This window comes from Colletotrichum navitas, assembly GCF_030913465.1.
Source record: "Colletotrichum navitas strain CBS 125086 chromosome Unknown LY79scaffold_72, whole genome shotgun sequence".
Taxonomy (NCBI): Eukaryota; Fungi; Ascomycota; class Sordariomycetes; order Glomerellales; family Glomerellaceae; genus Colletotrichum; species Colletotrichum navitas.
The window spans coordinates 106,151-125,534 of NW_026850618.1; the positions used below are offsets into that span (position 1 = coordinate 106,151).

A 19,384-nucleotide genomic window follows, 5' to 3' on the forward strand; every position below is an offset into this window, starting at 1 on the left:
ATTCCAATGACCGAGAATTGTGTTCTTCGACGCCAGGCTTGCCGCTACGAAGAGACGAGCTTCAAGTGGGCGCGAAACAACTTTTGGCCCATTCTGTCTATACATATTAGGGCTTCGAGGCTAGATGGGGAAACCGGCACAATGTCGCCGTCGGAGCGAGGCGTTCTCTCTTTTGCTGCTTTTTATCCACCTATGGAACAAAACCTTCTATGACCTTTCAGGTGTTACACGTCAAAACACATACGACATTTGTTCCTATTATTGTTCTATTATAAACATACACATATCTTATTTGTCCTTTGTTCAGCTTTTGGCACGTCATAGCGAATAGACCTTGGGCATTTCAATCAGAACATCCCAAAACTGTCATTGGAACGGTCGGCTCTTGGATTTGATCTGTACGAAGCATGGGGGGTTGAAAGGCCGGATTGACGGGATAGAAAGACACGCCTGGCTGAGGCGGTGTCGGGCAGCATAGTATCATCTTTTCATGTATAGAGGCGGGAAAACATAGTAATCCAAGTTGTCGTAGGTTCAAGTGCCCATCGTCCCATGTGCCGTTGATGACCAATGGTAATGATTCGCCGCCGCCGCAGCCCTGGACGAAGGATTGCATGGTTCCCAAGCATTTATCAAACTCGGGGCTAGCCACGGCATCATACGCCCACCGGATTGTGGGAAGGAACGGGCAGTTGGAGTCCATAAATGGGCACGCAGTCTCGGCACGGTGCCAGAGGGGGGAGGGGGGGGGTTTCCCTTCTGCAACATCATTATCCGGACCCAATACGACTAGCCATCAATCAGGACCAATCCATTCTCTCCCCATCAATCGGAAATGTTATTATCGTATATAATCCATTTATGAAACCTCTATCCAAAGGTTCGGGTCATCGATACGTACCCTGCAGTCCCCCCCCTGCGGATTGCTACAGTTACTGATCTTCGATGCTTGAAGGACATGTACCACGTCAATTCAGGTCAAAGTCGCACACATCCGTTCCGGAGGATCTAAACATCTTCTGTATTCAAGAAACCCGTTCTAAGTCGGTGAACGGCAAGGCATGTGCAGAGAGCCAATCAGCGGGATATTATACCACGGCCAAGACATAAGCACTAAAGAAGAAGAAGAAGAAGAAGGCGGGGAATGCATCCTCATCACCATGCCGTCGCATCTGTTGCGTGGCGCAGTCGGAAGGGCGCTAGATAAGCCGGGCCGTGTGCGATCATGAAGCCCGGAAAGCTCACGCCATTCCACAGCACGGGGAAACGCATGCCTAACGAGAGAAAGTCATCACCACAGGCTAGCACGCATTCACTCGGACGAACTTTGCCAACACCTTTCCCTAAACCAGGGAGCCGTTTCGTTCCAACGTCCCCCACCCTTCATCGACCGCAATGACTTCGCTGGAAGCAGACGAGCGGAACGCAACACCTCTCCTCCCCGACGACCCTGCGGGGTTCCTCGACGACCCACGCTTCCACCAGACCTTCACCCTGCCCGCCGGCCCCGACCGGCCGCACCCGTTCCAGGTGACGTACTGCGACTACGGCTACCGGGACCCGGAGAGTCCGGAGCGCGAGCATGTCCTGCTGATCTGCGGGCCTCTCATGGGCAGGTAAGCCTCTCCAGTTCCTCCGACCCAGGCCGAATGTCTGACAGCCGTCCCCAGCCGCTTTCTCCACGTCGCCAAGGACGCCCTCGCCAAGCAGCACCACGTCCGGGTCATCAACCTGGACAGGCCGGGCTTCGGCGGGACGACGCCCGTCCCCGCGGCAGACCGCGTCCGCATCTGGCTCGAGATTGTGCCAGCCCTCCTGCACCACCTCGGCGTCCGCCACGTCTCGATCGCCGCGCATAGCTGCGGCACCATTTACGCGCTCAACATCGTGCTGCACCAGCGCCGCCTTCTCTCCCCCGCGCGCCCGTACGTCGCGCTCGTCGTGCCCTGGGTCCACCCGTCGCACTCGGGCGTCGCGATCATGCGGGCCGCCGCCGCGCTGCCCGACGCCGTGCTGGGTCGGTTCCACACGCTCACAGGCTTCTTCCAGCGGAATGTCGCACCTGTGACCGAGTTCAGCGGCGTCGGCTTCCGCGCCGTCAGCGAGATGCTGCCGTCGATGTGGGGAGCGAACCCCGCCCCGGCGGCGAGCCCCGCTCAGGTGGCGGCCACCGCGGCGTCGGGGGTTGACGCGCGCATGGCGACGTTCGAGCAGGCCATCTGGAAGCGCATCATCGACAAGGTGTTTGTGGAGAGTGTGCAGGGCCCCAGCGAGGAAGCCGTCCTGCTGCTGAAGCGGGCGGAGCACCCCGGGTACTGGGGCTCATGGGAGGACCACGACCAGCTTGTCACGCTGCTGGCCGAGGGGGAGGCTGAGTTGGGCGCCGGCGGCCCGGCGGCGGACGGCGCGAGGTTGAAGGTCGACGTGTACTTTGCGGAGGAGGACCACATGATCGGGACCGGGAAGGGGCCCAAGTGGTTCGAGGACTGCTGGCGGGCCGAGCGGCGCGGCGACCGCATCGACTTTTCGAGCTGCGTCGTCCCCGGTGCTGAACACGACAACATTGTGGACTTGGGGTTCGACGTGTTTGAAAGGATCTTCCGCCAGGTGGGCTGGATGGACGAGAGCGGAGGCGGCGGCTCGCCTTCGCTCGATGCAGTACCGAGTCCCAAGGGAGGAGGAGAGGCTCCGGTTGCTTGAGGTGAGTCATCCTCGAGCCTAATCGGGGGAACCGGTGTCCGCCTCAGTTCTTGGGAGGGATCGGTTATCAGTGTCTGTCACGAGGGCAGTCTGGGCATTTCCGAGATACTTTCTAGTGCTTGTCATCCACGGTTTCTAGCAACCCTCGCGGAGAGAGAAAAAAATCAAGCCGCCGGATGGGAATCATTATTCGTCGATTACCGGGCCAAGCTTTGGTCTTAGAAGAGAAGATTCACTCAATACGTCGACCCACTCCCCTCCCTCTCAGCCCCATAAAGTGCTGCCATTGTCGTGAGCCTCATACCAAGCCTTTGGCCCGTCAGCGAGATGAGACTGGACGGGCCTGTGGATATATCAGACGGTGCAGAGTTCACGATAACGGGCCAGAACATAAGCTTTTTTTTTTAGTATGTAGGTAAACTCTAACGGCCGCCCCAGCTTTCTGGATTGGCCTGCCCGTGCCCTTTCGTTGGCACGGGGAGCCTCGGCAGATGACTGAAATTTTGAGGAAAGACCATGCGGGGAAGCTCGGCGGACCAGGCAATTGGGTTTTGGAGTTGGCGTCTGGCAGCGCCCTCTGAACTAAGATCGACCGGGTGACCTGAAGCACCCGGGGGGGGGGGGGGGGGGGGGGGGACAGCAAAGAGCTCTCCCCCTAGCTCCCGGTACATGTAAGTCCAAGCCGGACAGAGAAATGGGCGACCTCTCATCTGCGGAGGCAATGCCCTTTCTGCCCTTCTGGCCTGCATATGTACGTGCGTTGGGGACGTTTGGGTCCCCTGAAGTTGGGAAGTCCGAGACAGTGCATTCCAGAGTTCCGTCCGGGATGGGGGGAGTCCCGCCCCCCGGTCCCCAATACCGTTTTCGACATGAAAAAAAGAAAAACAGGACCATCGGCGAACAATTGCTCAGCACAGATAGCGTCTGTTAACGATTCCACACCCGAGCTCCCCGCACCCTTATCGTGTCCCATCAGACCCCATGCGCTGAAGCTCGGGGGACCGACACGCACAGGCCAGCCCCCAAAGCGGGAAGCTTTCCCAATGGGAGCGAGCTCCCCACTCTCGCTCTCTCACTCGATAGCTCTACTCTCACTCCGGCCTCAACCCTCCCTCTCATCCCCCACCTCTCATACCCGATTCTCACTTCCAGTCCCCGTCAAGCTCATGCTCCGGGCTCACACACGCCCTCACTCGATCTCGCATCAGGAAACCAAAGAAGAAGAAGGGGAAAAAGGAAAGGAAAAAAAAAATAACCGCCCTTAAAAGAAAACAAAACCCCCAAACTAAATAAACAAATACAATAACCCGCCCCTCATGCCTCCGACAAGACTCACAATCCCCCTCACCATCCTCGTCCCCGCCGAGCCCCTCACCCGCTTCTCCTTCGCCCCCTTCGGCGACGTGATAGAGAACCCCCACCCGGACGTCCTCCCCGCCGCCTCCCTCCCGCCCGCCGTCTCGGCCTCCTTCTCCGCCGTCCCCGCCAACCAGGGCACCGCCATCAAGTACCAGCACGTCTCGGCCCCGCTCGACCTCTACGCCCAGGCGCCCAGCGGCGCCGCCAGGCCCGTCGTCAGCCTCTTCTCCTGCGCCGCCCGCGCCCTCGAGCCCGCCCGCCCCGCCGCCGCCGCCCCGCCCATCTCCACCCTGCTGCCCTACACCACCTACGCCGGCCCCGAGCGCGGCGGCCGCTTCCGCGTCGCCGTCCTCGAGCGCCACCCCTTCACCACCCAGACCTTCGCCCCGCTCGCCGCCTCCGCCGGCGTCCACGCCGCAGCATACCTCGTCATCGTCGCCCCGACCCTCGCCGCCACCTTGGGCTCCGAGACCGACGCCCTCCCGGCCCCGGCCACCGGCGGCAAGGGGCCCGGCCTGCCCGACCTCAAGGGCCTCAAGGCCTTCGTCGCCTACCCGGGCCAGGCCGTGACCTACGGCGCCGGCACCTGGCACGCGCCCATGGTGGCCCTCGGCCCCCAGGGCACCGCCATCGACTTCGTCGTCACCCAGTTCGCGAGCGGCGTCGCCGTCGAGGACTGCCAGGAGGTCGAACTCGACGCCGCCTCCGAAGGCGCCGGGGTCGTGGTCCAGGTCCCGGAGAGAATGCCTCCAGCTTCCAAGCTGTGAGGGTAGGGGGTGAGTTTTTTTTTTTTTAGTTTTTTTTTCCCCCTGCTTCGGAAAAATAAACGAAAAGAAAAAAACGCGAGAGGCGGCGTTTGAAAGCGAAACTGTGACAAAGACATTAGCTGCGTTTGGATCGACGATTGAGGGCTTGTACGATGACCGATTGGATGTGTGAGTGCGGGCGTGGCTGGTCACCCCATCAGACATGTTCGTGGAATGAGTAGACGGAGGAGTGTTGTTGGGCAAGAGGGGGCGGGGTATCAGGGTTTGTTGAAATACCTTTTCACCAGATTGCTCAACATATCACAGGATTTGGAGCTGCGAGGTATAAGAAGCGACTGGATGCGTGAGCACATCACATGTGAAACCCGGCCGGCATTGGTGATCAATAGATCTTTTATTGTTTTCTGTGTTTTATAGCCATGGTGATCCGTGTTGAACCCGTTTCTTTGCACTCTGACAATCCTAAACCTCAACCCAAGGCCACTTCTCGTGAAGTATACTAAAACATGATTAAGAGCCCCCTCCCCACTTGGTGAAAGCAGCTCCCCAGACCCTCCCGACACCGCCTCTGGGTAACTTCTGAATCTGTCCTCTGGAACCTGTGTCGCACACTAGTCTGTCGTCTCTCATATTCGCTGCGTTTCATTCCTAATAGCAATCTTCGCGGCGACGCAACCAAAGAAATCCTTCACATGTGTATCTGGCTCAATACAATGTCTCTTCTTAGCCCTCAAACTCTTCAAACTCGACGGATCGAAGAAGCTTCTCAACTGTGGACTCCTCAAGATAAGGGCGGTATCGGAGGGGGTATGCCGGATCGACGCGAGCATCGTCTGGGACCGGGAGGCGGATCCGGCCATGTGGGTGGCCCCAATCGCGGATTCGGCCGCCCTGTCTCTGATTGAAGATGTCGAACTCCAACGTACCCGGCGATATGAGGTGATATATGGCCACCTTGCGGGTCTGGCCTTGTCGAATCACGCGGCCCTTGGCCTGGTTCATGTACATCGTGTAGTTATCCGAGTCCGTGAAGAGAACACCGGCGAAAATCACATGGTTGGCCTCGGTTAGGTTGGTTCCAGCAGACTCTGAGGACATGAGGCTCTGGATTAGTACGGCCTTTCCTTGGTGGTTCTTGAAGGAGTCGATGGTTTGAGAATCTTGTTCTCCACCATCCGTCATGTAAACTCCGACAGTATCGTCTGCACCGTCGAACAGCTGGGTGTGGATTTCTGACTTGATGCCGGCATAGGCAGCAAAGATAAGAACTTTCTCGTCATCTCTGACCTCTTCAAGAATGATTTTCTCAATCTCCAGAATCTTGGAACCCGGCACTACTTCCAAGTCCGTGTCGATGTTGTTGTTGCCCTTGGCCAACAATGTATCCCAGGGCACAAATGACCCCTGACTAAATGCCTGGCAACCTTCGACTGGGCAGACGCGAGCACCACCCTCCTGGAAATAACCGTGGCAACTGGCGCAGAGTGTGTGGCCACAGGCGATGGACAGGAATCCACGCCGCGCTTCCTTGATGATGTCGCGGCATCCGAAGCACTTGAGGGGAAGATTGTCATGGGCGTTGAACTCCTTCTTTTGAAGGCAGTCTTCTTTGAGAACGAAGATTTGGTGCCGCCAGGCTTCAACCGTGGTTTTGATGCCGGCTTGAATGCTTTGGATAACCAGCATGAAGCAGTTGAGTGTCTCGTCGATTTCCTGTCCTCTGGGCTTGACCTTTCGGCCCTTGCGGGGTCGGTGGGCAGGCAATTGTACGCCAAACTCAAAGTCATCCTTTGCGAGGCCGCCAGCCAGATGCTTCTTAAGACGAACTAGAGCGTCGTCAACAACGTCGTTTGTCTTCAATCCAACCCCGAGTGCCATCGCTTGGTGGAGTCGCTGGCTGGGGTCGAGCTGCTTGGCTCGGATGATACGGATTGCATCGTCCTTTGTGTTGACGGGGCCATCGACCGGGGGATCGACCCAACGGTGCACGAGAATCTTGAGCTCCTCCATGGGTAGTTCGTCGTCTTCTTCCAGAAGCCACCAATCGGCAGGACCGAAGACTGCAGGGCCGCCGTCACGCTCCGCCCAGGTCTTGATATCCCAAAGATCGCGTCTCGTCGACTGCTCGTATGGACCTCCCGGGCGTGAGATCTTGTCAATGATGGCGTTTTTGATGTAGACGAGGCATTGCCGGTCGCCAACGACTTCCGCCTTATCATGCCTGAATATGTCGATTATGTCTCTCATATGGCCCATGTATGCTTCTTGCTTGGCCTTCCAGGTTGCAGTGCGCTCAGTGTCGTCCTTTTCGATGAGGTTTGCAAGATAGACCATCTGGTCGAACTGCGAGGCCAATATCTGCGAGCAACGGTCAACGTACATGGCAGTTGCGCGGCACGCGCGTGAACTCAGTGTACGGAGAGTAAGCTCGTCCGTTTCACCGATCCATTTCATGGCTTTAAGGCCAGAATGACTGTACGAGACGGAAGTGGACGAAAGCAAAAGTAGGACATCAATGGCGTCAGACCAGAGCGATTTTCCCGAGGCCTTGACCTTCAATCCAGAGCCGGCCGCCTTCTCTTTGTTCAACACGTCCTGTACCAACAGCGCGAAGTGGCATGACATGTCTTGGACGTCAAACTTTGCGTCGTAGAGCAGCTGCTGCACCAGGTGGTAGACAAAGGCCTCCTGTGGCTGCATGGCAGCAAAGCGCATGTATTCTTCAACTTGCAGATTGTCCACATCCGTCTTGTTTTTGCGGAAGAGGTGCGAGATAAACCGATGTGCTTGCTCATGGCGCTCGATGGCAAGCTGCGCAGAATGGGGCTCTACGTAGCTGTAGTACTTCTCGGCGTCGGTCTGCTCTGAAATTCGGGGTCCGGTCGTAATTTTCGGGAAATATGCCGGCATAGAGGGCGTGGCGCGAGCAACGTGGATATTGAGTAGCTTGCCAATCTCGCAAATCCGACCAAGGTCGGCCGTGGGGGGTGTTCCGGATAGAATCCATTTCGCTGAAGCAACGGCGTTCTGGAAGAAGGTAGTAACAGGGGTGTTTTCGTATGAGAACTCATCGAGAACAGCTCGCTGGAAGGTGTACATCTCGAGAAGCTCGGCCTTTTTGAAGACCTCCATTATGTCGATGGCAACAACAGATTTGGCCTTGGCGTTAGGTCTCGGGCCCGGTACTTTCTTCTTGGAAGTTGTTCGCGCAGTCTGTTGGGTCTTTCGGTCGCTAGGGCCCACGTTGTTTTCTACGGCCTGCTGGGTCCAGTCGTTTGTAGTCTCTCGTCGACCCTGCAGAACGGTATCGAGCTGCATATTGCTCATGCTGTCCGGGTTACCGAAGTCGAAACCTGAGTGTCGAATGGTCTCGACGGCCTCGTAGTACCAGTCATTGTGGTCCCGGCCCTTGAGAGAAGACTTTTTGTGGTGGATAGGCGGAAGCTTAGACACCGCTGCAAGCTTCTCCATGTTCTTGTCCGAACAGATGAAGGTGCTGCTGACGATAATGATGTCCGCCGCGACCAGTTTCTCTCGCACTACATCCGTAGGTCTCGTGATAACGTGAACAGCAAGAAGGCCATTTCCGTGACGTCTCGAATTGCCTCCAATGAACTTCGTAGCCTCGTTGGCCCACTGCCCAACAATGTGAGGTGGAACAATAACCAACGTTGCCTTGAGGTGGATGAGACTGGTGTCTCCCAGCCACATCATCCGATCCCGAATGGAACTAGCTTCATTATCAGGATTGGCGGTGGAGATATCGACAAGACCAAGCGTAACGATAGTCTTGCCGTAGCCGATGTCGTGCGCCAGAACGCCGCCACGCGCGAGGTTCTCCACGCTGGCCGTGGCATGCAGACGCACATTGACCGACGGCAGGAGACACTCTTCGAACTCCTTCTCGATGAATGTGTCGTTTGCGCGTTCCCGCTTCAGCATCCACTTCACAGCCTCCAATTGATCACGTCGTAAAGCCATGTCGTTGCGAGCAAAGCTGGGGGGCTGCCTCACAATGTCCAAGGGAAAGTCACCCTCCCTGATAGGGGCCAGGCTATGCTTGAACGGGCGCAACTCCTTCAAACTCGGGTCCCAAAACTCAAATTGGACATCAAAAGTGCCGGTTCCTTGGAGTGAGCGGAGAAAGGTCGACATGAGGTCCTTGTCTTTGGGAAAGTGACCGAATGCTCGGTGCGCAAGTGCAACGGGTCCGAGAAGAATTCTGAAGCTGAGGATGCTCAACCGACCAGCGCCTCCAACGTCTGGATCTATCCAGGCCTGAATCTCGTATGGTGCCGGTCGCTGCCGCAGATATTGTTCAGTCCGTGCAGCCATTTGCTCATCTTCGACGCGTTCGATGTTGCCATTCTCGTCCCAGCGATGAAGAACCTTGGCGGGCTCAGGTGAGCAACTGTGACACGGGTTGCTTGCGTCAAGTGTAATGTTTCTGACATTTAGACTGCGAACCTGGTCGGAGTATTCAGAAGTTCTCTTGATTTTGTTGACGGCAGAGGAGAACAAGGCCAAGGCATCCTTGACTTCATGGTTCGCAACTGGAACCCAGGGTTCATTACCGTTATTGTTGGGATGCAAAGAAGCGGTCCATTGAGCAGGGAGCGACTTGACAGGAAAGTGCATGTTGGTGTTGTCAAATCTGACCAAAATAGACGGAATCGAAGATTGGCAGTTGCCCTGGATGGCTGACTGCTCCGCCAGATTACTGAACCGAACCGTAAGAGCTGAATCGCGGTCACAGATGGTAAGCCGGTAGTCTGACTTCAGAGGCATCCACACGCCTGGTACCGTGGCAGGAAGTTCCCGAGGCGCTTGTTGATCAGCAACTTCTACGAAGTGGGTGAAGTCTTCGGGGAATATGCAAATGATGTCTCGTGACTCGTCCGGCTCGAGCTTTCTGGGGTTGCTCGTCAGGACCCATCGGTCGCTGCTCGCACTTGTCGTACTGTTCGTGTTCAGCATGTGGTAGACACGGCTGCGGCCTTCATCTTTGCGCGTATAGAGAATTCCAAACGGAGTGCCACACGTGTTGGTGAAGTGAAAATCTCCGCGAATGTTCTCAGCAACCTGGTCCATCCAGTGAGGATAATCAGGCAGACCGACGATCTGCTGGCGAAACCCTTCCGAAGGACCCGGACCAGGGCTAAATCGCATGGGCTCCTGGAGGATCTGAATGCCGATTTCTTGCTGAATATACAACTTCTAGTTGTCCTCAGTGGGGATAATGCTGGCTTGGGGGTCGGAAATGACGGCCTTCAAAAGAGGCTTGCTAAGGTCATACTGCAGTGAGTTGAGTTGATAAGTGGCGTTCTTGGTCGCCTCATTCGGTTCCATGGAAGGATCTGTATGATCGAAATAACTCTGTCGCACATGGAAGTTCCACGTGAGCTCCTTCTCGGTGGCAACAAGAGTGATGTAGGAGTCGATCGACTCGTAAGTCACAGTGATGTCTTCTCTGAACTTGAGGCTTGTCTGAAAGTAGTGCTTGGAGCCGCAACACTTTTCGATTGCCAGTTGCAAAGCGGCGCGGTGGTGATGGAACTGGTCATCATTGGGACCGTCGAGGATATCTACATGGAGTTTGGCCATGTCGACAAACAGATGGGCTGGGAATGCGACGGTCGCAAGCTGATAAGCCACACTCTTGTCAATGAAGCGGGTAGAGTCGACAGGGTGAAGCTTGTCAAAGTTGTGCTCGGGGTTTCCCGTGCAGGATTCACAGCGAATCTCATCGCAGTCATCACAGCGCCAGTAGGTTCCGGTGTGTTGATGTTTGCGGAAGGCATCGCAGAGACAGTTGCGACGGCCCTTGCCACAGAGGTCGGTGAGGAAGCCAACTACCAGCTTGCTGTGCAAGGTGTCGAAGAGGGCGTTCTGCCACTCCATCTTGCTCGCGTCCGCCGTGGGTGAGTTGTTCGCGTCGGCAGTAGGAATGATGGAGGGAGAAGCAAGTGGCTGAATGCTTGGGTCGACGGGGTTGACGGGGTAGTCGAAATCGTTGGCGTAGATCTCGAAATCGAAAGGTGAATCAGGAAGAAGGTACGCAGGGATCGCTTGATCGGCCGGGCAAGGCAAGTAGAGGCTGGGGGAGGGGGTCCCGACAGGGCCAATTACGTCAGCCGTGGACAAGCCGGGAACGACAATGTACTGACTGCGTGCCTTGGCCACAAAGCTTCTCTCGGCAATGATGGCGCACAAGATGGCCGCGCCTGCGACTGTTGTCGTCATGGCATTGCCCGCCAGGTCTTTCAGTTGAGCCTCCTTCTCCACCGAGATGGATATGCGATCGATCGGGATACCCTGTACGGCAAGGCACTCCAGACCCAAGACAGGACGGCCGTAGAACGACAGAAATGGGTCACAGGACGGCAGAATACAAGGCATGACGCCCAGTCTGGCGCTTTGGCGGTCCACGTTCTGCCCGAGATCGAGAACAAGGAGCTTGAACGTGAAATCGAACCCCCTGATGCTGCCCCTCAAGCAGGTGATGTCCAGGAGGTCCTGCATCCGCGTCGTGATGGCAGATATGTAGCCACGCCAGGATTCCTCGCGAGGCACGACATTACCACGAGTGTCAAGTCGAGTGTAAGGGTGAGTGTCGCCGAGCCCCTCGTTCCGCCGCGCAAGTCGATGGTCATTCTGGCACACGACGGCTTCAACGTCCTTCTTGGGCTTCGACAGCAAAGCCCTCTCCAGCTGGAACCTGGCTTGCAGGACGCGCGGGTCCGAGGGCGGAAGCAGGAACCTCTGCAGGTCCGGGGGGTTCTTGAACCATTGTGAAGGGGCCATGAGTTTGGCCCATTCGTTGACGATCTGCAAGGCGCCGTCACCGTATCTTCTGCCGTCGGCTGCAACCAGGTACTTCCTCTGTCTCGTTTGGGGCACAAGGAAGTTCTTGGAATCCACCTGAACCACGGCGGCACTGTATCCGATGGCGGGGAGCCAGAACCCCTTGAATTGGTTCCACGGTGCCTTGGTGACATTCTCCAGGATGACAATCTTGGGGCGGTGCGCATGGACGTATAACAGAACCGACAAGAACGTCTTGGTCGACTCCCCCTTTTCGTTGTCGATGTTTTCGAAGAGCTCCTTGAGACCCTCAATAACTTCGTCCGCAATGGGATCCTCTTGGCCGAGGACGTCGGTGATGCCTCGTTTCTTGAATTCCTCAAAAAGCTTCTGCAAGCCGGATGCCTTCTTCTTGTTCTCTCGTTGGACGTTGAGGGCTGAGAAGTCTACGCAGGAGCTACCAGCAACGAGAACATCGATATCCGTCGGGATGTCTGCCATAGCACCGGATGCCGTCATACTACAATACTGTCAGTGATTGTCTCGGGGAGGGGGACAAAACAGGAATTCGGCTCAGCTTACGCTTGAACTGCGCCAGGTCTCCCCACGTCTATGACGTTTCTGAAGATGGGTCCGGAAGGGGGAGAGTTTCTCTCAATGAAAGCTTGCTTGAACGGATCGATCTCAACGCTGAATACATGGTCATAACGAAGGACACCAAGGTAGCCACGCCCAGTGGCTGCCTCGGCGAATTCGCGTAGAGCCAAGATCGGGCCGTCCGTGCCAGAGCACATAGTGGCAACCCTGAAAGCGACGCCGCCCTCCTCGGCGACTTTGTCGAAGCCGAGCTTGAGCGCTCTGTTGAATACGATGCTGAAGGAGTCCCGCGGCGTGAGAACAGCCCGCTCGTCCAAGTCTTCGCAGCGCCCCACTCGATGCCCATTCTGATGCAGCAACAAGCCCGGGACAGGAAGCCGATTGTCTTCCAGCTCGCAGGCGTCTATCAAGACTTTGAGGAGTCCCTCTGGTGTTTGGAAGATTCCTAGCATGTTGATATCCTCGCCGGATTGAGCGTGAGCTCCAAGCAAGATCTGCACGTTGGTCTCGCTGTCTTGCTCACCAGCCGCTCGTCGGGGGGCGTAGAGAAGCGGACCAGCAGACGTAGGGTTCTGAGGCTGATGAGAGGCATCACCAAGAGGAATGTCGAAGCTTTCCTTGCCATCGCCAAAATAGTTATCATCGAAGAATTGGCCATAGTTTAAATCGAAGTCAGACTGATGCAATTGACCTTGGGGTTGCTCAGGCAAGCCATTGTTGATTGGACCGTTGATTGGGATGATGTTTTCATTACCGACCCCTTCATAGTTGTGAGGCTGAAGGTTCTGGGTGTTTTCAAAGGCGCATAATTCTCCCGGTTGAGCATCCAAAGTCTGCTGATTGCTGTAAGCAGAGTAATAGCTTCGGTTTTCTTGTTGGGGATGGACTGCGAGAAGCTCATAGCCCATGTAAGCCGCCGGAGCCACGGTGTGAGAGCCACTGGCCTGGTTGAAATTCGCAGGATAATCAGCCAAATCCTGCGGCGGCATCTGATGCTCAGCGAGTGGCGTGCTCGTGTCAGCCTCGGGCGCCATATCCTGAGCCAACTCGGTCTGGTTGATTATTGAAGGTTGGTCATCCGTCCAGGCGTTGTCGTAGACCGGCTCTTCGCCATGGTACGTTTGATGAGCTGGTATTCCCTCCGCCATCAAAGCCTGAGTGAGCCAACTACTTTCGTCTTCCATGCCGAATCAAGTTGATGCGAAAAACTTGGAGAGGGGCATGGGTGTAGGTGAAATAGGATTTGCTGGGGTGAGGTGATGGTATGAGGGGGCAAAAGAGCAAAGAAGGGGATCCTGAGAAAGAAGTCGAAGCTAAAAACCTCAAAGAACGATGGTGTTCTTTGGTGCTTGGTGATGATCAGCAAAAGACTCTCTCTCTCTTTCTCTCAGCTGGCTCTTTCAGAGTGTGGATGAAGGCAAAAGAAGGTGAATCTGGGTGAGAGAAGTAAGAAAGGTGGGAGAAGTTTTCTCTTTGGGCTCGCCCTCGAGGGCAGAGAAGAGGGCTAGGTCAAAGGAGGCGGGTGGTCTTGGCGAGTGCTGCCCATCACGCACTTCAAGAGGCGAGCGCCCTTGTTGTGAAAAGCGAGAGCTGCCCCTGAAGCGTGAATATGTGCTCACAGATGCTCTCGTCAAACATCGCGAAAGTTTCACTTTTGGTATATCCATGGGAATGGTGCTCAACTGACATCTTGGAGACCCACTTGAAGATACCTGGGTATGTAAGTATGTGCCTTGTCATCAATGGCATACGAAGGCTCTCCTTGACGCCATTGAATGAGGTGCTTTTGTCATCGATGTTTCAAATACCGGGTGTCTAAACAGGAAAAGAATGGAGAGATCTGCTTTAACTCAACTAATTCTTATAAAGCCTCAGCGATATCATGTTTTGTTGAAGTGGAAATGTAATATTCAACCAATTACAAAACTTACACATCTTGCTTTAAGACAAGACAAGATGAGGTCGACAAGGACGTGCAAAGGTGTCTGGCACTTCATGGATGGAGAACTGTCAACCAAGGTCCAGATCTGGCTGCTTCATTGCTGGAGATGGCATGAATCAACAGAGGTAAGATGTATCTGTGGGGGTGGTCTCTGTCTGTTCCCAGAAAGGTTGATTTCACCTTTTGGCAAGCTAGGGCATCGACTCACTCGTGGCCGTCGAGCTCAGGAACTGGATGCGATTCGAACTCGGCGTCGAGGTCAGCGCCTTGGAAGTTACTGGTGCGAAAAGTTAGTGGCTTCCTACAAGTCTATCCTGAAGATGTGACAAGATCACGCGAATGGTTCTGTTCCTGGACACATAATTGAGGGTTGTTTTTAGTCCAGCAACAAGTTGTGACATGATTGAAAACGATGATACAGTGGCAGATAGATTGCTGGGGCATATTGAATTGAAAGAGGCCACCGATCCGAATGTCTTCATTTCTTGAAAACTTGAATTGTTCAATGGCAACACCAGCAGCTGGCCTTATCCACCGCAGATACGTTCAGATAACTACTGCTGCGTTAACTCAACTGCGGTGTTGATCAACTCAAGGAATCTGTCCTCCTCAATGCGGATATCAGCCCAATGCCATCTATCGCGTCTCACCAGACCTCTCTTTCTGCTCTTCTGATCCTCTTCCGCGCCCACCATCTCTGCGTGGGTGCTAACATAATGAACCCCTATCATTTTCGCCAGATTCCGAAAGCCCTTATGGAACATGTCTTCCGGCTGGATCTCTACGACCGCAGCCCCTTCGCGCAGGAACATCGTATGGGTGAGCCCTGCACCATGCACACCAACCAACACATCCGTTGTTTGGGCGATTCGTATTTGTTCAGCGAAGGGGAGCGTCGCAAGGTCGATCAGTTGTGTGTTGATGTCTGGAAACTTGCTGCGTACTGCTCTAAGCAAGGCGTCTTGCTGCAGAAGCTTACGCGACCCTTTCCTATCAATTAACGTAATCTGAAGACTTTTCGTCGGCTTTCGTCCTCTCTCATATCTGATGCCAAAATGCTGCATGATTCTCTGGACGAAAATCTTTAGTAAAGGAGCATTTTTGCAGTCTCTTTCCTCCCAGTCATTCTGCCAAAGGGGATTGCTTCCTCCAGCAAGAGGTAAAATGAGGTTTTGTGGTGTTTCGGCGAACGCTTTTGATTGATTTCCGTCTTCCAAAACTTCCTTAAAACGGACAGGTTTGCGACCTGCGAAGAGTTGCCAAAGCGGGTATAGAGGACCCTCCGTATGGTCATCCATAAAGATAACCTGAGCCTTTGGAATGTCTTCAGGCACGGTAAAGAATGGCTCCTGAGGCTCAACAACGTTTGGACTAAGACGAAGTACATCAAGAGTCATGGTGAAAGACCATATCTCCATGAGTGAATGCCAAATGTTGGAATGGCCTTCGCGTTTGACAAGAACTGTGAAAGGGCGCCTGTTGCCAACGTTTGTGACGTAGTGGCTATCAGGAAGGAGGTCCCTCTGCGAACTGCCTTCAATAGTCATAAAACTGTTGAGCAGGAAACCCGGCCCAGTGTCATACCAGTAGCCTCTGATAGAATCGAATGGAATGAGACCCCGTGAGGATTCGTTCTGGTTTGGTTGTCGGACTTCACAGTCAAGGGTGAATCTACGGTTCTTTGGATCCAAAACTGCCCCTTGGCCAATACAGAGGGAATCGCGGTCGTTATTAGACTGCGTATGGCTGTGAAAACACGTCAAAGTGCTTGTGGATCCTGATGAGCAGTACTGAATGGCGTGGTCGCGGAGATCGTAAATATACTGCATATCAAAGCGGTCTTTACAGAATCCAGGCTCCAAGTGCTCAGACTGGTTGAGTTGGTCGGCTTCCGGCAAGGAGAGAGGCACCTTTGGCATCGGCTTTGTGTGGCTTTTGGGTAGGACATAGTTGAAGGCACGACGGCTGCTGGCCGCATAGTCTGAGAAGGTGAAAAAGATGAGGTTTAGGAGAATTATTAACACAAGCGGCATGGCTCGTCTTTTGCCACAAGGAAATCGACCATGCATATTGAGAAGTTAGCCCTCAAAAAGATCACTTGAAGATGAATTTCCCTGCTGAATGACTGTCTCGACGAGAAAATGTTTGTTTAGAAAAGACGTGGAAGGACGCCGGCTCAACCCCAGCAAGAGACTGAGGCGGACTATTTGGTAACTCCTCCAGTCTTATTCGCTTGATCTGCACCTCCAGATTAAAGCGCGGCAGGGGCAGGGGCGCAAGACCCATGTAGGCAAACTTGCCTAATTGCTACAGTATCTGTCAATCTAATTTGCAAGAGGGTCCCAAATGCGAGCTGTAGGTGTTTGCGTGAAGTCGTGTTCTCATAAGGAAGAATGGCGGTAAACGCATGGGTATAATGCAGCAGCTGCAGATGAATGAATTGTCGTTGGCCAAAAACAGGGGTGAGTCTTGCTCCGGTCCAATGATTAGCATGCGTTCATCGTCAATCTTCCAACAACTGAGCAACAGACCAACTACCCAAAACGCCAAAGATGATACAATCCTGTTCCGCTTCATTTCTTTTGGGCAGGGGGGCGATTGATATCTTGCATAATTCCAAGGCACCTACATCCTCCCACTTGAGAGACCGGGCAGAGAACAACTCAGAGCAGACAACTAACGTTTTCCGCCATTTCTCTCGGGTTCCTTGGACACACTTCTCTCTTTTTCCCGTTTTCTTTTGATTGAACAACATCGTCTCGGTCTGCTTTTGTAACTTGACAGTTTGGTTATTCCTCCAACAAAGACAATAATCATACGGGCTCTCGACAAATTTGACAACAAGGCTGGACTTACAATGGAGCCTTACGGAGTGCTGGCCTCCTACATGTGTCTTGGTATTTACTTTCTTTTATTGTCTTGCTTCACCACACAAGTTGAGGGGGCTTGCGCTCCTTTCCCAATTCCTATCAGGATTGGAAATGTTTCTCTGTCAAACGGCAAGGTGGCAAGGTGGCAAGAGGCATGGAATTGTCGATTGGCGGCCCTGGGCAGACTTTTGCTTTCCTACCTCAATGGTCTGTATCCTGTCATGATGAGGATGCCCCTGGTGCCATTTTTCAATACTTTTATGAATAAAACCGGCAACGACATATACAATATGACCTGATCCATTGGATACCACTACTGGAATATTCCATATTTTCCTGAGCACCTTCCGTAAGTCACTTGATATGCAATAACTTCCAAACATGGACTTGTGTTGACGGAGAAAACATACTGATATAAAATCGTTGAACAGTTATGATGGAGATTTGACCATAAGTCTCTCGTCAGGCCTCAACATACACGTTCCGAACGAACAGCTTGTCCTTCCCAACGTCTATTTTGAACAGCAGACCGGGGAAGTCCTCGTCAATAGTACAGGTCCGGACCTTTTGATTGACTCCATGCAGGATGTTAATGCCAACGACATGGCGCAACTTGGTTGGCAGTTCCTTGCATCTGCATACCTTCAGGTCAATCTGGACGCAGGACAATTCTCGCTTTGGGCTGCAAATCCAACTTCTGCAGAGGACATAGCTGCAATGGATTCTGAGGACGAAGTGATGGATGATTTCTGCGCCGTTACCTCGAATAATGGAGATATCGATGGTGCGGGAAACTCATCTTCTTCCCCAGGCACGTCGCCGTCCCAGCTACCAACACTGTCCCCCGGCAGTGCAGAGGCTGCTGGGCCTGCTCTTCCCACCGGCGCTATCGTGGGAGTCGCAGTCGGGGCTGTCGTTGCAGGTGCAGTATTTGGAGGCCTCGTCCTTTGGTTCTGCAAAAGGAAGAAAGGTGTGTCGCCAGGAATCAGGACACAAACAGGTCAAGTGGAAGGACCATCGGTCGCATATCAGGATAAGCCACCGATATATGGAGGTTGGAGTTATAAGCCAGAGTTGTCTGGCCAGACGTCTCAACCACATGAACTGGCTAATGAGGGCTCTGGACCACGGCCAGGGCATCAGTACGAGCTGGCGGGTTGAAGTCTACCTTTGAGATACTTAATAGACTGCTCTTGATACACTAACCTTAATTTACTATTAAATGTTATCGTCACAGAATGTTTGGGACCTGAGCAGCAAGCGAGGGAATCCGTTCGGTTGTTCTAGTACTGACTTGACTACGTAATGATTCTGTCGTGATATAGGCCGTAATTGCGCATTGGCAATTACAGATCCGCTTTTGTCATCGCAGATTCTCTTGCGCGCAACTAGGCTCCTGCGTCCCCGCTTGCGCCTAGAAGACGCGCCCAAGTACCAATGAACCGAAGATACGCGGCCGCATGACTATGACGACATTTTTAGAAAGCCATTGCTACCTTTCGGGCGACGGGTTAATTTAGATATTACTATCAGGATCTGTACAGCTGTTGAGGTTGATTCAGAGCTGTCGAAGCTGGCTGCCCCTCCCCCGCAATCCACTAGCTAGAAAGAAAGCACAGATCAGCTGTCACGTGGAACGGTGGGTCGTCTGTGAGATGACTAATCAAATCACGGCAAGCAGGGATGCCCTTTCACACGACACGAGCTGTTTCGGTCCTTCGGGAAGGAAAGCTGGGGCCTGGACGCGCGCGGAGAGGGCGGGAAGGAGCAGCGTGAGAACCGTTCGAGGAGAGCTTGGAAGGTGCGCCGGGGTTGTGCTGTGTTGTCCCTTGCCCTCTCAGGAATTGCCGGCGGTTCGCTCTTATAGAGTTACGAGCACACGGGTCACGCACGTCGACGCGATGCTCCTCCCGCACCCTCCCCAACGGCGTCGACGCCTCCCCGTCCGCCACCCCGTCCCCCGCCGTCCGCGATAACAGGTCCGCCCCCCGCTGCTGGTCCCACGCCCCGACCTCCTCCACCGCCGCTTGGCTCCTCTTCTCGCTGCCCCTCAAGCTGACGCTATTACACTGTAAATAAATTATAGGTCTATTCTGTTTCCTATAAGGCTTTGTGTCATACAGTGATATAAGGCGTTAGTTGCTGCCATGCAATTAACGGCGTCGTTTTTGTGTGCAACACTTTGTTAGTAGGACACAGTCTCCTATAGATAAGACTGCCTCACTGGCTTATCTATGAGAGAGCGGACGGGATCCCGAGTTTTCCAGTGGGTATATAGCAGCCCCCTCACTGGCATCACCTGGATGGAACGGAGGAGGCGTTTTTCTTAGTGGCTCCCCGGGCGC

The 19,384-nt window shown here is 54.2% G+C and overlaps 7 protein-coding genes across 7 annotated transcripts; 3 read left to right on the top strand and 4 right to left on the bottom strand.

The window, feature by feature from the left end:
* The first annotated feature begins 1,060 nt into the window (after nt 1-1,060).
* On the top strand, nt 1,061-2,971 carry LY79DRAFT_565421 (uncharacterized protein). Its single transcript, XM_060558728.1, has 2 exons — nt 1,061-1,616; nt 1,671-2,971. Exons 1-2 carry the CDS (start codon nt 1,396-1,398, stop codon nt 2,698-2,700), a joined length of 1,251 nt encoding a protein of 416 aa, XP_060410168.1. The 5' UTR covers nt 1,061-1,395; the 3' UTR covers nt 2,701-2,971.
* A 341-nt stretch (nt 2,972-3,312) lies between these two features.
* On the bottom strand, nt 3,313-3,587 carry LY79DRAFT_565423 (uncharacterized protein). Its single transcript, XM_060558729.1, has one exon. It carries the CDS (start codon nt 3,569-3,571, stop codon nt 3,407-3,409), a length of 165 nt encoding a protein of 54 aa, XP_060410169.1. The 5' UTR covers nt 3,572-3,587; the 3' UTR covers nt 3,313-3,406.
* Nucleotides 3,588-4,016: 429 nt separating this feature from the next.
* On the top strand, nt 4,017-4,826 carry LY79DRAFT_523386 (ureidoglycolate hydrolase; the record flags this gene model as incomplete). Its single annotated transcript, XM_060555529.1, has 1 exon — nt 4,017-4,826. The coding sequence occupies one exon, from the start codon at nt 4,017-4,019 to the stop codon at nt 4,824-4,826; it is 810 nt and encodes a 269-aa protein (XP_060410170.1).
* Nucleotides 4,827-5,549: 723 nt separating this feature from the next.
* On the bottom strand, nt 5,550-9,995 carry LY79DRAFT_672773 (DNA repair protein RAD8; the record flags this gene model as incomplete). The annotated part of the gene is made up of 1 exon (XM_060564094.1): nt 5,550-9,995. One exon carries the CDS (start codon nt 9,993-9,995, stop codon nt 5,550-5,552), a length of 4,446 nt encoding a protein of 1,481 aa, XP_060410171.1.
* Nucleotides 9,996-10,043: 48 nt separating this feature from the next.
* LY79DRAFT_523450 (uncharacterized protein) lies at nt 10,044-13,411 on the bottom strand (the record flags this gene model as incomplete). Its single annotated transcript, XM_060555540.1, has 3 exons — nt 10,044-10,923; nt 10,990-12,150; nt 12,213-13,411. The coding sequence occupies 3 exons, from the start codon at nt 13,409-13,411 to the stop codon at nt 10,044-10,046; spliced, it is 3,240 nt and encodes a 1,079-aa protein (XP_060410172.1).
* Nucleotides 13,412-14,723: 1,312 nt separating this feature from the next.
* Nucleotides 14,724-16,088, bottom strand: LY79DRAFT_523431 (DUF563 domain-containing protein; the record flags this gene model as incomplete). Its single annotated transcript, XM_060555537.1, has 1 exon — nt 14,724-16,088. The coding sequence occupies one exon, from the start codon at nt 16,086-16,088 to the stop codon at nt 14,724-14,726; it is 1,365 nt and encodes a 454-aa protein (XP_060410173.1).
* Nucleotides 16,089-17,642: 1,554 nt separating this feature from the next.
* Nucleotides 17,643-18,200, top strand: LY79DRAFT_662053 (uncharacterized protein; the record flags this gene model as incomplete). Its single annotated transcript, XM_060562803.1, has 1 exon — nt 17,643-18,200. One exon carries the CDS (start codon nt 17,643-17,645, stop codon nt 18,198-18,200), a length of 558 nt encoding a protein of 185 aa, XP_060410174.1.
* Between the last annotated feature and the right edge of the window lie 1,184 nt (nt 18,201-19,384).

Coding starts and splice junctions, on each gene's coding strand:
- LY79DRAFT_565423 (XM_060558729.1), bottom strand. CDS start 3,571: ATGTCGAAAACGGTATTGGGGACCGGGGGGCGGGACTCCCCCCATCCC.
- LY79DRAFT_565421 (XM_060558728.1), top strand. CDS start 1,396: ATGACTTCGCTGGAAGCAGACGAGCGGAACGCAACACCTCTCCTCCCC. Junction 1,617..1,670: donor TGCGGGCCTCTCATGGGCAG/GTAAGCCTCTCC, acceptor AGCCGTCCCCAG/CCGCTTTCTCCACGTCGCCA.